The sequence below is a fragment of the Moschus berezovskii genome, chromosome 20, assembly GCF_049115385.1.
Source record: "Moschus berezovskii isolate FMDL1 chromosome 20, NW_MosBer_1.0, whole genome shotgun sequence".
Lineage (NCBI taxonomy): Eukaryota > Metazoa > Chordata > Mammalia > Artiodactyla > Moschidae > Moschus > Moschus berezovskii.
This window is the reverse complement of record NC_142479.1, coordinates 55,060,473-55,078,564: the sequence shown is the minus strand read 5'-3', so window position 1 is coordinate 55,078,564 and position 18,092 is coordinate 55,060,473. Positions and strand designations below refer to the sequence as shown.

Genomic DNA, 18,092 nt, shown 5'->3' with positions numbered 1-18,092 from the left:
TTCTGGTCCTCTTTACGAACAGTCGCTAAACAATTCCGAGCTCCTGCAAGTCGCGTTTTGAATAAATTTGCCCAAACCGCATCCCGTTCTTTGCCCTGCTGCGCCTGCGCAGAGACGCCCCCGGAGTGAAAATTGTCCGGCTTTGCTCTCCGTCCGCCGCCGGGCGTTTCAGTGAGCGCGCATCTCCGCGTCCTGGGAGACAGCAGCGATGGCGTTTCGGTGTCAGCGGGACAGCTACGCCAGAGAGGTGCGGCCAGCGGGGGCGGGAAACCTGCTCCTCCGAGCGGGTGCGGCGGTGCGGGGAGAGGGGGCGCGGCGTGGAGGGGGCGCCGAGTTGGATTCAGTCCGGTGCGCTAAGGGTTGGGGTCGTGGCATACCTTCGCATCTCTCTCCACCCAGTTCACCACCACCGTGGTCTCCTGCCGTCCCGCGGAGCTGCACACCGAAGGAAGCAACGGCAAGAAGGAAGTGCTGAGCGGTTTCCAAGTGGTACTGGAAGACACGCTGCTTTTCCCCGAGGGCGGGGGACAGGTACCAGGCCCATCTCGCTGCCCTCCCCTCTCCTCCCTTCCCTTCGCATGAAGCCCTCAATTCCTTTCTCACCCGGTGGGAAGTATCTCTTGTCTCTCAGTCTCAGCTGTAATGAATACAGTTGGAAATCAGCTTAATTCAGCTCATTTGTTCACTCAACAGATGTTTACCAACAGATACTTATCTGTTGGTAAACAGATAACACATCCTCTTTGGTACTGTTCCAGGCTCTGAGGATAAAGGTTGAAGGAGAAAGTGTCTCTGCCTTCATAGTGTATTTGTTGGAGGAAACAGACAAAACGGTGACTAGATAAATAGTATACCAGTTCGGATAGATTCTATGAAGAAAACTAAAATTTGAGGGAAAGAGAGTGATGGGATGATCTCCTAGGTAGGGGACAAATTATTGTAGTCAAGAACTAAGGGAAGTGGGGGGTAAGCCGTTCCTGTCATCTGGTGGTGCTGTTGGGGGAGGGGAAGTATTTTCAGGGAGAGAGAATTAAGTGCAAAGGACCTGAGGTCGGAATTCCATTAGCATGTTTAGCACAGAGGAAAAAGTTTCCTCTGAAGGAGCACAAGAGAGGGCAGACTTATCAGTACTGTGATGGGGTAGGGACAAGATCCAGTGAGAGCTTGAGAAAGGAGGATACTCACCTCAAAGGTGGGCATTGTGGGAGAGGCTTTCCCAGCAGAGAGAGTAGCACAGTCGAAGGTAGGGAAGCTTGAAAGAATCTGACAAGTCTGGTTAACTTCAAATAGTCCCATATAGTTGGAGCTTATGGTAGGTGTTGGTGACAGGCTGGAGATGGCTTTGGAAAGCTAAGTGGGGACCATTTCAGAGGGCCTTGAAGGATGTGTTAAGGTGTGTGGACTTCATTCAGGAAGCTGTGGTGGAAGTACTTAGGCAAAGAAATTATGTGAGAGAATGTACTCAGTAAACTGCCCAGCGTAGAGGTTTTCTGTTCTGCTGAAGGAAAACCTGTGATGTCCGGTATCCATAGTAGGTCTCATTTTATATACCACCTCTTCCAGGAAATCCTCCCTGATTTCCCAAGATTGTTAGGTCCCTTTCCTTTGAGCTTCTCTAGAACAATGTACTTTCTTGAACTATAGCAGGCTGTAGGTCATTTTGCAGTTGTCTGTTGGCATGTCTGTATCTTTTCCAGACTCTTCAGTTGACTGAGGGACCATGTCTTACCGTTGGCATGTCTGTATCTTTTCCAGACTCTTCAGTTGCTTGAGGGACCATGTCTTATTTACATTGTATTTTTGGGCAGGCACAGTGTCTTGTAAGCAGTTGTATTTTGTAATACTTCATGTTTTTATAGTTTAATCCTAGTAGCAGTGAAGAAGATAGAATGGAAGGAGGGAGAACAATTTGTATCATTTTGGAAACTATTGAAAGAGAAGAATCTAAACCAAGCAGTGAGTGAGAGTGAGGATTAAGTTCTTTGGGTTTTACTGAGTTTCCTTGCTATAGCTTCAACGTTTAATTCTGTTATTCTGTTCTGAAGACCAAAATATACAGGTGTTCAGAGTGAAGAGGACAGAGATAGTCCCCTCCTGGAACAAAATGGACCACCTCATTTGGCATTGCCTTTCTCCCTTAGGGAATCTCAAATTTCTGGGTGTGTTTCTCACATACTTGCTCTAGAGAGTCTTTGATTCCAGGAGTTAGGTGAGCCCTTCCTGCCACCACTGATTATCTTTACTTCTTTACGCAGCCTGATGACCGTGGTACAATCAATGACATCTCTGTGCTGAGAGTGACTCGCCGGGGCACCCAGGCTGATCATTTCACCCAGACGCCCCTGACCCCTGGGACTGAGGTTCAAGTCCGGGTGGACTGGGAACGGAGGTTTGACCACATGCAGCAGCATTCAGGTAGATGGGCTGGATGGGACACCTCTAGCAGGGGCAGTTGCTGTTTGGGAATGTTGAGATGATTGAGATATGGTGTGGGTTCTCCAGGAGTTAACCTTTTAGAAGAGACAGACATATTCAGAATCAGGATTCTAGTAAGATGTGATAAATACTATAAACACAAAGTGAGCAGGACTTCCCTCGTGGTCCAGTAGTTAAGAGTCTGCCTGCCAGTGTGGGGGAAATAGGTTCAATCCCTGGTCCGGGAAGATTCCCCATGCGCCAGAGCTACTGAGCCCATGTGCTGCAATTGCTGAAGCACACATATGTTAGAGCCTATGCTTTGCAATAGGAGAAGCTGTCGCAATGAATAAGCCTGGCCATGACAACTGGGAAGTAGCCCCTGCTCATGACAACTAGAGAAAGCACATGCAAAGCAACGAAGACCCAACACAGCCAAAAAAACAACTCCAAAATGAGCAGTTAAAGTTTTAGAATAAGTGCTGGATTTAAGTTACTAACTCCCACTGGATATCTTCATCTGGATATGTCTCATGGCCTTGTTAAACTCAAAATGTCCAAAATGGAATGAAAAAGCCACCCCCTTCCCCAGATCTGGGTTTTCGTTTGCCTTCTCTGTGTTCAGTGCATGGCATCAGCATCCACCCAGTTGCCTGAATCCTCGTAGTCTGTTCAGACCCGTCTTTAGGGATAGCCAGTTAGTCTGCGTCCTGTCAGTTTACTTTCTCGATACTTGTCTGCCCACTTGCACTGTCAACGCCGTTGTCCTTGTCCCACCTCTTGCCATCTCTCCCCCGCCCTCTGTAGCTACTCTCTTGGCTACTCTCCCCACATGCAGTCCTGCTGCTTTGCAGCCCATTCTCCATAGAGCAGCCAGAATAATATAAAACTGAAAATCTGATCAAGCTGCTTCCAGCTTTCAAACTTTTCAAAGGCTGCCTGTAGCTCATGCTAAAGCCAGACATCTCGTCATGGGCTGTAAGACCAGTCTGGGCTGGTGCTCATCTACTCCAGCCTCATCCAGTATTCCTGCTTCCCGCTCTCTGCATCCAGGCCTTCTCTTGATTTCTTCAATATGCCTTGCTCGTTTCCTCCTTCAAGGCCTTTGACTGTCTTGTTCCCTTGCTTTCGCAGTTGGCTCTTCTCTTCCTCTTGCTTTTTTTCTTCCTCCTCACTGTCATTGATCAGGGGTAGCACCATATATCTAGTACCAAGCCCTGTTCCTTGTATGTGTAGGCACTTGATAAATTTCTGTCAAATGGGGAGTTCCCTGGTGGCCTACTGGTGAGGGTTCCAGGTTTACGGCCATGACCCAGGTCTACTTCCTGGTTGGGGAACTTAGAGATCTTGTAAGTTGTGCGATGAGACCAAGAAAAAACAAAAATTCAAAACAAAACCAAAAAAATGCCTAAAAAATTCTCTTTTTGTCAAATGAATGGATGTGGCTCAATGAGAACTTGAGTTCAAATCCTGCCTCTGACAAGGTACATTGCCTTGGCAAGTCATTTATTTGATCTCTCTAGGCCTCGATTTCCTCATTCATGAAATGGCTCGTAAAGCTTCTTACAGAATTCTCCTGAGGATTTTCAATAAAGTATCTCTTAAGAGTATTATCCAGTGTCCAGCAGATCTTAAGCAGAATTTCTGGGATGACGTTGACATAGGGATTGTGTGACTGCCTGGGCTCCTTCTTCTCTCTGTTCAGGGCAGCATCTCATCACTGCAGTTGCTGATGATCTTTTTGGGCTGAAGACGACATCATGGTGAGCAGGGGACTGTCCGGCATGGGTCCCTGACTGCCAGCTCCTCATGGGTTAGGGGCAGGAAGGTAGAAATCTGCTGTGCTCACCTGGTCCCCGTGAAGATGGGGTGGTGGATGATTTTGTGTTTCCCCCTGAGAAACATCTGCCTTTGCTTAGGAATGAACATAGAATTTGGAGCCCAGTGACCTAGAGGGTGAATCCCAGCTGCATGACCTTGATCATGTTACTTAATATTGATGCCCTCACCTGTAAAATGGAAGTGACAGTCCCTGCCTTGTGACATTTTTGTGAGGATTCAATAACAGCATTTATATGAACATGCTCTGTAAATGATAATCTTCCTTATACTGTTCATCGTCCCCATCAGCATCCTGTGACCACTCTACTTCTGGCAGGGAGTTGGGGCGACTCCGGAGTGTCATTGAGCTGGATAGCCCCTCTGTGACTGCAGAGCAAGTAGCTGCCATTGAGCGGAGTGTCAATGAAAAAATCCGAGATCGGCTGCCCGTGAACGTGCGAGAACTGAGCCTGGATGATCCAGAGGTGGAGCAGGTGAGGGGAGAGCTAGCGGGGTGGCTTCTGGACAGTGCCCACCCGAGGGCTCCTCATCAAAATTCAGTCAGCCCTCCTTTCCTCGAATTCCAGGTGAGGGGCCGGGGTTTGCCAGATGATCATGCTGGGCCTATTCGAGTTGTTACCATCAAGAGCATCGATTCCAATATGTGTTGCGGGACCCATGTGAGCAATCTCAGTGACCTTCAGGTAGGTGAGAAAGTGCTCTTGAATGGATGGGAGAGAGGGTGTCGGGGTGGAGGATCACAGCAGGGCTGGGAGTGATGGAGGGGACACCTGAGGGGTCCTGAGTGAAGTCACTCCATTATTGCTCCTGAGCTGTTTGGGGAGGTCTTGGTCTCTCTTACCCTTGGGTTCAGCACCTGCTGTGGCTTATCCATGTGTATGTGTGTATGTTACGTTCTTTCCTCGTGTAGGTCATTAAAATTCTGGGCACTGAGAAGGGGAAAAAGAACAAAACGAACCTGATCTTCCTGGCTGGGAACCGGGTGCTGAAGTGGATGGAGAGGAGTCATGGCACTGAGAAGGCGCTCACGGCTCTGCTGAAGTACGTATGCCCCCTTCCCGGGCTCGACTCTCAGCTCCTGGGCAGCTAGAGTGTAGCCTGCCCACCCGTATGGGAGACAGAATACTCTTTATCTCTGGGAGGTGAGATGCAGTCAAAAATGCTGCAGCGCTGTGGGTAGTTAGATGCACACAGAATGGTTTCTTCCTTTATATCCTCCCCCCCCAACCTCCTGAGTCCCCCTCGAAATGTCCCCGGGTCCCATCTGGAGGGAGACACACCATCAAGAGGGGCATAGTTGATTTATGCCCAACACCAGAAGCAGTTGGGAAACTGGGGAGGCCTCCACGAACCTTTCTCTTGCAGGTGTGGAGCAGAGGACCACGTGGAAGCAGTGAAGAAGCTGCAGAATTCCAGCAAGCTCCTGCAGAAGGTGATTTATCTATGGAGGGTGGAAAGGGCGTGGGCTCTGCCTGAACAGGCTCCCAGACTCAGCCCCTCACCTGACCGGATGTGCAGTGTGTCAGCAGTGAGGGGCAGGGGGAGGAGACAGTGCTCCCTCTGGTTACCCTTTCCCCGCTGGATGACTGAGTGACAGCATCCATTTCAGAACAACCTGAATCTGCTCAGAGACCTGGCTGTGCACATTGCCCACAGCCTTAGGAACAGCCCGGACTGGGGAGGTGTGATCACATTACACAGGTGAGACAGGCCGGGGGTGCTGGGCTTTGGGCTCAGCCTCTTTCTTGCACAGAGTGCAGGGGTGGGAGGCAGGTCACCCCCATGGTATTCTGAAGACCGAGAAGACCCTAAGTAATGTGTTACCTTCCAGGTTTCCTGGGTTTGATATAAACATCTTCAGTGTAACTTTCTTAGCACCTTGCCTCAGATCCTTCACCATCTAACAATTCTTCACTTACCCAGGAGAATCCTGTTTAAGGGAAGTAGAAACAACGTAAAGCAAAGCTTATTGTAACGTGCTCAAGCCGAGAAGGACATCGGGCTGGCCCTCTGTTTGCCCTCTTTCTTTGGCACTTTGCAGGAAAGGCAGTGGGGAGGCCAGTAGGAGGAGCGGGGCTTCCTGCAATTTCCCAGCCCCATTTGCAGCCTAGATCTCACGTCTGTGCCCTTTGTTTTAGGAAGGATGGCGATTCTGAGTTCATGAACATCATCGCCAATGAGGTTGGGTCGGAGGTAAGAGGAACGTGAGGTTCTCTGTCCACCCTCGTTGGAGACCTTGCAAAGCGTCCTCCGCGTGAACGTGTGAAGCATAGGAAACAAACTCATTCGGTGACGTTTTCTCACAACTGACCGTGAGCCAGGCTGTTCAGGTGTCAGACTTGGTCAGTGGTATTGACCTTTCTGGGACTGTGACATTTACCAGCTTTGGAGCTCCTTTTATCAGAACTGTACTTCCTCCATACCACCCATGTTTGTGTGGCAAGGGCCTGATTTCAGAAATATGGGGGTTTGCTTGGTCCTTAGAAGGCCATCCCTTCTGTTTACCTTTGCCTCAGGCTTCAGGCATTCCTCCCGGTCCTGACTGTCTAGAGTTTAGTGGTTTCCAGGTCTCTCTCTTGCCTTTATTCCAAAAATACTCTGAAATATTCACTCTGGACCAAATACATCTCTCTTCATAGTTCTGTGTAGAGAGTACAGATTCTCAAGGAGCTCACTTTTACTTGGAAAGATAGCTATGTATGCTGATCTTTGTAATTTAGGGTGGTCGATGCTAGAGTGAGAGGAGTGCATTCTCTGTCCGGCTGGGGAGGCTTCAGGGGACGGGCCTAGAAGATTGCTTAGGATTCGGCAGACACAGGAGCCAGGGTGGCCAGGCTGAGGGAAACACGGAGGTGTAGGCAGTGGCAGGCAGTGTAGGAGGGCAGTGGGGTGGCCAGGCTGAAGAGGTCGGCAGGAGTCAGATCATGAAAGGCATTTTATCTTTGATCATGGTCAGCAGCCTTCTGCCCCCTACTTAATGTTCAACCTGAGTTCCTAAAGCCACTGTCAAAGTTTCTTGTCCCTTATGGGCCCCAGAATGGAGGGGCTGTCTTATCATTCATCAGGAACATCACTTGTAGGGGGAAAAGCTGTTTTTCTTTAAGGTACAACTGACATATCGCATTGTCTAAGATGTGCAATGTGTTGATATATATATTGCAATATAAAAATGTGTTCTTGAGGCTGAAAAGAGTGCAGTTTAGAGGGTGACTGCACGTCTTTAAGTATCAGGGCTTATCTTCTTGTCTTCCATCCTAGGAGACCCTCCTCTTCTTAACTGTGGGCGATGAGAAAGGTGCTGGACTCTTCTTACTGGCAGGACCAGCTGAGGCCGTGGAGACCCTGGGGCCCAGGTAATTTTCTGTGGACAGCTATGTGCAGGTGGGAGAGCCTGTAAGCCTAACCTGCTAACACAGCCCTTGGTGAATGCAAAGGGCCACTGCATCTGCATCTTACGTTGATGACATCACAGCCGTGTGAGGTTGGCTGAGCAGAAATAATGATCACCACCATCATTCCCACTTTTCTACATGAGGGGCAGCACGTCCTGTGCCTCAGATCTCACGGTTAAAGTGAGAGAACTGAGACTCAAGCCCAGGACTTTTTGTCTCCAAATGTAATGTACTTTGTGTTTTTTCTTTTAGAAATTGAGATTCGTAGTGATGCATGAATATAGGTTTTGGATTCTCCCTAGGCAGATGAAATAGGTGCTTAAGGCATCCACAAAATAGAGGCACAGACAAACCTGGGGGAAAAAATTAGGATTTTGACACTGAATCAAAAAAGGCATTGATGTAGCTATTATAGAAAAATTAGAATTGTGTTGAACTTTAACTCTTATTTTTTGTATTTTTTTATTTTAAATTAGCTATGCAGATGGAATCCGTCATATTCTTTGTGCATTTAGGGTTTTTGAAGTCCTTGATTGGCTCTGATAAATACATGTTCATTGTAAAACAAAGGAAAACAGAAGTATTTAGAGCAGAGGTTCCTGACAGATGGCCAGATGAGGCCTATCTGTCTCCTGACAGTTAGCCAGATGAGGCCTACCAGATAGATTGGTTTGGCCTGTGTACAATTTTAAATTTTCAAAATTAGTTGCTACCTTTTAAAATTAGATTTTTACTTAAAAATGTATAGAGTTCTAGCTTTTTTCAAAAATGGTGGGGGTGGGAAAAGGCACGCTGTGGCATTTCTCTGTCCACATTCCTGCAGGGCAGTGTCTGTGAGGAAGTGAATGCCGGCTGCCTCTTCAGAAACCATAGGCTCAGCCAGTGGCGCGGACCACCCTTCTCACCCAGCCCCAGTTGCTTTACTCACTGCTGTTCCCACAGGCCTTTGTGTCTGCAGCCCTTTACCCCTAATTATGCTTGCCCTACTCCCTGGAGGTTGCCATAATTTAGCCCATTTCTAGGCACTTCTGTTGTTTCTAGTTATTTACTCTTGAAATTAACACGGTACGTGTATCTTTGTGCCCATGTGCAATGAGTTCTAGAGCCTTCTACTTTTTCTTTCCATCCCCCCTCAGCCCATGAGGAAAGCTTCAGGGCCGGCCTTGTTTTTCCCGTGACTTTTCGCTCAGAGACGCCCCTGACTGTCTCTCTGCTCCTCAGGGTGGCTGAGGTGCTGGAAGGCAAGGGAGCTGGGAAGAAAGGCCGCTTTCAGGGCAAGGCCACCAAGATGAGCCGGCGGGCAGAGGTGCAGGCGCTTCTCCAGGACTACGTCAGCACGCAGAGCGCAGAGGAGTGAGGACTCGGGTGGCTCGCTGGTCCTCCGTTGACAGCAGGCCGCCTGAGACCACAGAGGGAGTCTCTTGGACAATAAAATAGTTTGACTTGAAATGATTGTGGTACCATGTATATTTACATGACAAGTGATGAATTTATGTGGTGTATTCCAGGGTGCTTATGCAGTCAGTATCTTAGTGAATAAACAGCTTGCTTTCTTTTTTTTAAATTTTATTCAAGTATAGTTGATTTTCAGTGTTGTGTTAATTTCTGCTATATAGCAGAGTGATGCAGTTATACAAACTGTACATTCTTTTTCATCGTCTTTTCCATTTTGGTTTGTCACAGGATAGAGAATATAGGTCTCTATGCTACACAGTAGGACCTTGCTCTTTATCCATTCTATATTTACTGGTTTGCATCTGCTAATCCCAACCTCCCAATCCTCCGCCTCCTTCCGCCCCCGTGGCAACCACAAGTTTGTTAAGTCTATGAGTCTTAAACATTAACTTTCTTATTCAGCTCCTGTTAGGCATACCCTACCCGTGAGTGTTATGTTGATGAACTGTATGAATTTATCTAAATCCAGCTGCAGTCTTTCCTTGTATAGAAATGCAGCTGCCCAAGGAGATATGAGTCAGGCTGGAGGCTTGGCTTAGGACTTAGACTCACATCTCCTTGTTTTTTCTTACTTTTTTCCTAGTCTTGTGTTTCAGAATTAAAAATGATCAATGACTGTAAAAAGGTTGAGAGTACACAAAAATATTTGTAGAAAGATGTTCCAAGTCTGCTACTGAGGCAGGAAAAGGATAGAAAGAGATACCAGGCAAAACTAACCAAGAGAAAGCTGGGGTCATTAATATGAGACAAATGAGACTTTAAGGATCATTATTGAAGTGTTACCTTCAGGTTAAGAGCATAGACTTTGGATTTTCACAGACCTGAGTAGAAATGCTGGCTTTATGCACCTACAGGTGGTTGTAAAGAAAAGCAAGAAAATGATTTAAAGTCAGGACAGCATTTACCTCTGGGGAGGGAGTGAAGCAGGACAGAGCAGAGACCCAAGGTGAGGGTGGGTGGGAGAGTGGTTTCTTGAATGCTGGCAACATTCTGGGTTTTGACTTGGGTGGCATTTACATAGGCTTTTGCTTATTAATGATGGCTCAGCCGGGAAAGAATCTGCCTGCAATGCAGGAGACCTGGGTTTAGTACCTGGGTTGGGAAGATTCCCTGGAGACGGGAAAGGCTACCCACTCCAGAATTCTGGCCTGGAGAATTCCATGGACAATACAGTCGCAGAGTCAGACTTGACTGAGCGATTTACACTTCACTTTGCTTAATAATTTTGCATTGTGGCATGCATTTATGTTTCATTCCGTGGGGTTATCTCACAATTTAAGAATACAACTAAAAAAAAAAAATCTGATTCTGTCAGTTACTTACTTAGGAAAGTTACCTTGCCTTTTCAACCTTCACTTTCCTCACTGGTAACATAGCAGTACGTGCTCAAGAAAGCACTTTGTGGGACTTCCCTGGTGGTCCAGTGGTTAAGAATCCACCTGCCAATGCAGGGCACTTGGGTTTGATCCCTGGTTTGGGAAGATTCTACATGCTGAGGGGCAACTAAGCCTGTGAACACAACTGAGCCATGACTCGAGCCCATGGTCTGCAATAAGAGAAGCCAATACAATGAGAAGCCCACTTACTGCAACTAGGGAAAGCCTGAGTGTAGCAATGAAGATCCAGCATAGCCAAAAATGTTTTAAAAAGCACTTTATGGATTCCCAGAGATGATCTAGCAACAGGTCATTTTTGATCACCTAATGTATGGATGTGAGAGTTGGACTGTGAAGAAAGCTGATCGCCGAAGAATCGATGCTTTTGAACTGTGGTGTTGGAGAAGACTCTTGAGAGTCCCTTATACTGCAAGGAGATCCAACCAGTCCATTCTAAAGGAGATCAATCCTGGATGTTCATTGGAGGGACTGATGCTAAAGCTGAAACTGCAATACTTTGGCCACCTCATGCGACGAGTTGACTCACTGGAAAAGACTCTGATGCTGGGAAAGGTTGGGGGCGGGAGGAGAAGGGGACGACGGAGAGTGAGATGGCTGGATGGCATCACCGACTCTGTGGACATGAGTTTGAGTGTACTCCGGGAGTTGGTGATGGACAGGGAGGCCTGGCATGCTGTGATTCATGGGGTCGTGGAGAGTCGGACACGACTGAGCGACTGAACTGAACTGAATGTTCTGTTCCTCTTTACCTGCAAATCGAGAATTGATAGTAGGAGCAGTTGGCCTTCTGCCACCCCCAGGTGAGCTACATTCCTGGGTGGGGCTGCTCTGGATGGATTTGGTTGCAGGCACCTCATGTGCTTTCCTAGTTATATCAGAGCTATGATTGAGCCCAAGGGAAGCTTCCTCTGAACCCAGCGTGCATGTGTGCATGCTAAGTCACTTCAGTCGTGTCCGACTCTTTGCCACCCATGGACTTAGCCTGCTAGGCTCCTCTGTCCTTGGGATTCTCTAGGCAAGAATACTGGAATGGTTTGCCATGCTTTCCTCCAGGGGATCTTCCCTTGAACCCAGCAACTATCAGCAAATAGCTTCAGATTAGATGTCCATCTTCTTGTTCACACCAGGAGTTTATTCAGGTGAAATTCCCACATGAAGAAATTCTGCTACTGTTTTGCTAGATATATGGAGGCACGGAGCACAGCTTCATCAAATTGGACTGGAAGGAACTGAGTGGTTACCTAGTGCAGTGGCTTCTAGACTTTTGTCTTTAGTTTAAATGAAGCTTTTCTTCATGAGCCTTACATGTTGAAGCCCAGTTCAGAAATGGACGAAAGAAAGCTGTATTGATATGGTTGGAAAAGGAAGTGGAGGCGTGGAGTTGTGAAGGCACTCAGTAGGTCCCTGAGGGGTTCCTATGGAGCCACAGGGCACCATTTGGAAACTATTAATTGAGTGTGCGTGCTGAGTTGCTTCAGTCCTTTCCGACTCTTTAGGACCCTATGGACTGTAGCCTGCCAGGTTCCTCTGTCCATGGGAATTCTCCAGGCAAGAATACTTCCTCCAGGGGATCTTCCTGACTCAGGGATTGAACTTGCATCTCCTGTGGCTCTTGTATTGCAGGTGGATTCTTTACCACTGAGCTTAGTTCCCTAACTAGGGATCAAACCTGTGCTTCCTGCCTTGGAAGCACAAGAGTTTTATCCACTGAACCACTAAGGAAGTCCAACAAGAAATTTTTTGATGTGCCATTCCACTTCAAAGCATAAACAGATCTCTCCCCCAACCACCCGTGTTTTTCCATCACAGGGCGCTCAGCTATGGTGTCTGTGCGGGCCCTTCAAATCAAACTTAGGGTTCAATCCTGAGTCTCCTGATGAGGTTCTGTGCTTACATGTGTGTGTGATACACCTCTCGAAAGTTCAGGATAAATTCATCTCTGGTGGGGAATAGCATTTTTCCATGTTTTAAGAGCCCCTAAGTAGAGAACGATGGTATCCAAATAGTTTTCTCCCCAAACGAAAGAAGTTAAAACAGTTTGTCTGGTAAGACTGAAAGCCACAAGGCAGCCTACTTGTCAGGGACCGGAGTCTGGAGCCTGAGACTTCAGCTGGAGCCAGGAGGCAGAGGAGTGGGAGAGGTAGGCTGCAGGGAGGTGACCAGAAGGAAGAGGAGTTTGAGTTCCTGAGGCAAAATTTTGGCATTGATGTTGCATCAGTAGGCTGCTGAGGGGCATGAAAGGCATTAAAAAAATTTTTTTTGGCTTCACTGTGTATCATGTGGGGTCTTTGTTCCCTGACCAGGGGTTGAACCCATGTACCCTGCATGGGAAGTGCAGAATCTTAACCACTGGATCATGAGGAAAGCCCTCAAAATGTATTTTTAAAAAGTCTTTTTCCAACCCTGCCCCTGCCCAATTTTCCCTGCCAGAGACAACCACTAATTTCTTATCTATCATCTGGTAGTATTTTTTTAATAGGTGGATATAAATCTTCCTTCTTTTGAAACACACTGTACACCCCTCTGCATCTTGCTTTGCTCAGCTAAATGAGTGTCATGTTAAAAAAAAAAAAACAACGTAGTGTAAAAGTTATGCAGTACAAAATAGAATCTTTGATGAGAGATGGGGGAATATTATTTGCTTCACAGAAGGCTCCTTTTAGAAGGACTCAGGCGGAATTCCCTTGAGCAGAGACCCAAGTGGAATCCTTTTGTCTTATTTTGCTTGGCTGTGTGGCTTTTTGGGATCCCAGTTCCCTGACCAGGGATCGAACCCAGGGGCTCTGCAATGGAAGTGCAGAGTCCTAACCATTGGTCCACAGGGAATTCCCAAGAGAGTTCATTTTCTTGTGTGTGTCATCTCCCTCTGTCCCTTTATATATCTATTTCCTCGGGGCATACTAAAAAGAGCAGTGGACTGGGGGCTACCTCTGCTTGCCACCACTCAGGTAAGTTCTGCTCATGTAGACTAGACCATATCATTTACTATTCATATCATTAAAAAAAAATGGGCTCTGTTTTTTTAAGGAATTTTAAAAAATTATTTATTTGACTGTGCTAGGCCTTGGTTGCATCATGAGGCATCTTTAGTTTCGGTATCAAACCCTTAGTTGCCACATGTGGGATCCAGTTCCCTGACCAGGGATTGAACCTGGGCCCCCTTCAGTGGGAGCACAGAGCCTTAGCCACTGGACCACCAGGGAAGTCCCCAAACTTGTGTATTTCTAAGAGTGAAAGTGTTGCTCTACACATCTCTCCAGAGCCACAGTCACCAACCAGGATGCGTGCCTGCGTGCTAAGTCACTAAGTTATTTGCAACCCTATGAACCGTAACCTGCCAATCTCCTCTGTCCATGGGATTCTGCAGGCATGAATACTGGAGTGGGTTGCCATTTCCTACTCCAGGTTATCTTCCCAACCCAGGGATCAAACGCCCATCTCTGGCATTTCCTGCATTGGCAGGCGGGTTCTTTACTACTAGTGCCACCTGGGAAGCCCCAACAAACCAGGATGGTCTCTGGCAAAACCCAGGGTCTCTGGTTTCCCTGCTGAGACTCCCTTTGACTTTCAATTTCTTGACCCGCAAGTGGAGATATAAACACTATGTCCTCAGAAAGAAATAACTCAATTAGGAAAGTGCATCAACATTTGAGCAAGTTACATGAAAACACTAACTAGTTGTATGAAGGAAGGGAAAATAAAGCAGCAGTTTTGGAACCAGTGATGTCATTCATGCCTGTCAGAGGGGCCCTAATCCAACGCCCCAGAGAGAGGAACAGTTTGTATTCAAGGGAAGGGATGGGTTATCTTTTGTGAGGTTCACCAGAAAATCAGGCAGAGTGAGTTTAAACATTTATTAGAGTAACATTAAAAGAGGACCAAGAGAATTCAGTTCAGTTCAGTTCAGTCGCTCAGTCGTGTCCGACTCTCCACGACCCCATGAATCACAGCACGCCAGGCCTCCCTGTCCATCACCAACTCCCGGAGTTTGCTCAAACTCATGTCCATCGAGTCGGTGATGCCATCCAGCCATCTCATTCTCTGTCGTCCCCGTCTCCTCCCACCCCCAATCCCTCCCAGCATCAAATAATAGGCATTAATTAGCATAAAATGTTGTAGAGTTTTAGGTACCCATAGATACACATAGATTGTATATTCTGGAACATTGTTAGAATCCACTTTTTCTTTTCATGTGGACCATTTTTAAAGTCTTATTAAATTTGTTACAATATTGTTTCTATTTTATGTTTTGGTTTTTTTTGGCCATGAGGCCCGTGGAGTTAGCTCCCTGACCAGGGATCTAATGCAACCTTCACCCCCTGCATTGGAAGGCGAAGTCTTAACCACTGGACCATCAGGGAAGTCCCTAGAATCCACTTTTACAGCATAGAAATAGTGAGAAGGGGCTCTGGGCTCAGAAGGTTTTGTGACTCGAGTGCCCATAAACTGCTGAAGATGCAGATATTGCAGCTCACACCCAGGTGAGGGTCGCCTTTGTAATTATGTGTGCACGTTTAGGTGCTGGATCAGATTTTAGAACGAAAGACAAAAGATATCACATGAAAGCCAGACAAGAGCAGGAGACAGCCTAAATGTCCTATATAGCTGCACCCCACCCTTTAGTCTTGAGTGGAAACCAGAGAGTCGGCCAAGCTATGCTAGCATGCCAGGTCTTTCCCTTCATAAGAACTTAAATAAACTTCAAGGCCCTGCTGGGAAACAGGCAGCTCAACATACCCTAATGAAACACTCATGCAGAAAGCTTCTATGTCGCCCATTCCTTTCCTGAATTGGATCCAAGCTATGACTAAAGAGCCCTTGACAGAGGGCAACTAGGGTTATTTGGGAACAAGTGATAGAGACATTTTCTTCTTTTTTTTTTCCAGAAAGGTCTGTACCTTCTGTGCAGACTACTGCTGGCAGAGCACCTGGCTCTCAAGGTCAAGGAACAGAGCGGGTCTTGGTAAACTGACCTGAGCCTTGGTTCAGGGCAGAAGAGGCACTAACAGTGACAGCCTTCTCTGTCTTCTGCTGAGCCCTTCCATGAACTCCCTGCAGGAGCGAACTGCAGCCAAGGCCTCCTGTAAACAGCCCTGCTCATCCTCAGACACCAACCCCAAAGCCAAGTGTTTCAGAATCAAAACTTCCCTCTGCGAAAATAAAATTCCCTCTTTCTTCCATGTCGCCTGACTTGTTTTTGTTGTTGTTGTTTGAAAGTGAAAGTCGTTCAGTCATGTCTGACTCTTTGCAACCCCATAGATTATACAGTCCATGAAATTCTCCAGGCCAAAATACTGGAGTGGGTAAGCCGTTCCCTTCTTCAGGGGATCTTCCCAACCCAGTAATCAAAACCAGGGTCCCGCGCAGGGTCCCGCGTTGCAGGAGGGATTCTTTACCAGCTGAGTCACCAGGGAAGCCCAAAGATACTGGAATGGGTAGCCTATCCCTTCTCCAGGGGATCTTCCCAACCCAGGAATTGAACCGGGTTCTCCTGCATTGCAGGCTGATTCTTTACCAGCTGAGCTACCAGGGAAGCCCAACTCGTTTTTTTTTTTTTGTTTGTTTGTTTGTTTAATATTTATTTATTTGGTCATGCTGGGTCCTAGTTGTGGCACTCAGGATCTTTGACCTTCATTGCAGCATCTAGGATCTTTCACTTGTGACATGAGAGTTCTTGGTTGCAGCATGTGGATCTAGTTCCCTGACCAGGGGTCGAACCTGGGCCCCCTGTATTGGGAGCATGGAATCCTAGCCACTGGACCCCCACAGAAGTTCCTTGTTGTTATTGTTGGTTTGGACATATAATAAACAATCCCAGAATTCATTTGTTCATGTATTCAATAGATACTTACTGAGAGTGTAGCGAGTGACAGACACTGCTAAGACCTGGGCCACACTAGTGGATAATATAGCTGTGATCACTGTTCTCAATGGCATTTTAAAGGAGAGAGCAAATAAATGTAAAATTATACATTCTGTTAAGACAAAGAGGAAAAGAGTAGGGTGAAGAAGAGAGAAAAATGGTGGGGAGGGAAGCAAGGAGAGTTGTAGCAGTGACAACAGAGGCTTAGGGGAGACTGAAGTCTCTCCTAGATACTGCATCCAGGCCATTTCAACACAGCAGAGCGCTTAATAGGCAAAGAAAACTAGTTTCTTTTTTTTTTTTTTTTGGGGGGGGGGCTGTGTTGTGTGTCTTATGGGATCTTAGTTCCCTGACCAGGGATTGAACCCAGGCCCTTGGCTGATGAAAGCACCTGAGCCCTAACCACTAGACCACCAGGGAGTTCCCAAGCTGGTTTGTTCTAAGACAACTCAGCTGGTTTCCCTTGCAACCAGATGGTTACTGCTAAGCTCCTTCTTTATATGAAATTCTGGACTTCAAACTGTCCTCAGCCCCAGAAGAAGATCAGGGTCTTAAAGAGGCTGATGGATTCATCATAGACACACACACTTTGGTACCTTTTATGTGGCTGTTTCAAGAAGGAGGCAAAGAATAAGACATGAAGCTTGTGTTGCCCTTCATCCAAATGAGTCTCTCCCACCACTTCTAGGCCATTTCTTCTGGTCCCCAGAAGCTCCCCTCCCTCCCCACTAACAGAAGGTAAATGCTTTGTTACACCCCAGCAAAAAGAGGGTGATAAGAACATAGTCTGAAAAAGATCTCATGAACACAAGGATGTTACACTTGACAAAAACCCCCTGCTAATTGCAATTCCAAATAGTGAAAGGCTGGGGACATCCTGGTCCAGTAGCTAAGACTCTGTGCTCTCAAGGAGGGGTCTGGGGTTCAGTTCCTGGTCAGGGAACTTGATCGCATATGCTGCAACTAAAGATCCTGCCTATCTCAATGAAGATCGAAGATCCCATGCAGCAAAATTTTTAAAAGTACATAAATATTTTAAAAATAGTGAAAGGCAGACTTCAGTGCTCGCTTCGGCAGCACGTATACTAAAATTGGAACGATACAGAGAAGATTAGCACGGCCCCTGCGCAAGGGTGACACGCAAATTCGTGAAGCAGTCCATATATTTTTGATCCAGCAATTGCACTCCTGGGCACACATGCTGAGGAAACCAGAATTGAAAGAGACACATGTACTCCAATGTTCATTGCAGCACTGTTTATAATAGCCAGGACATGGAAGCAACCTAGATGTCCATCTGCAGATGAATGGATAAGAAAGCTTTGGTACATATACACAATGGAGTATTTTTCAGCCATCAAAAAGAATGCATTTGAATCAGTTCTAATCAGGTGGATGAAATTGGAGCCTATTATACAGAGTGAAGTAAGCCAGAAAGAAAAACATCAATACAGTATGCTAAAGCATATATATGGAATTTAGAAAGATGGTAACCTTAACCCTGTATACGAGACTGCAAAAGAGACATAGGTATATAGAACAGTCTTTGGGACTCTGTGGGAGAGGGTGAAGGTGGGATGATTTGGGAGAATGGCATTGTAGCATGTATATTATCATATGTGAAATGAATCACCAGTCCAGGTTCAATGCATGATACAGGATGCTTGGGGCTGGTGCACGGGGATGACCTGGAGGGAGGATATGGGGAAGAGGGAGATGGGAGGGGGG

At 46.8% G+C, this 18,092-nt stretch overlaps 1 protein-coding gene and 1 non-coding gene across 2 annotated transcripts; both read left to right on the top strand.

Moving 5' to 3' along the window:
• Positions 1-77: 77 nt before the first annotated feature.
• AARSD1 (alanyl-tRNA synthetase domain containing 1) lies at positions 78-9,098 on the top strand. Its single transcript, XM_088829131.1, has 12 exons — positions 78-247; positions 400-531; positions 2,256-2,415; positions 4,121-4,178; positions 4,574-4,730; positions 4,824-4,940; positions 5,168-5,298; positions 5,623-5,689; positions 5,867-5,958; positions 6,396-6,450; positions 7,516-7,610; positions 8,871-9,098. The coding sequence occupies exons 1-12, from the start codon at positions 209-211 to the stop codon at positions 9,004-9,006; spliced, it is 1,239 nt and encodes a 412-aa protein (XP_088685257.1). The 5' UTR covers positions 78-208; the 3' UTR covers positions 9,007-9,098.
• Positions 9,099-17,425: 8,327 nt separating this feature from the next.
• On the top strand, positions 17,426-17,532 carry LOC129544896 (U6 spliceosomal RNA). The gene has a single exon (XR_008683633.1). It is a non-coding gene; the product is annotated as a U6 spliceosomal RNA (small nuclear RNA).
• The last annotated feature ends 560 nt before the right edge of the window (positions 17,533-18,092 follow it).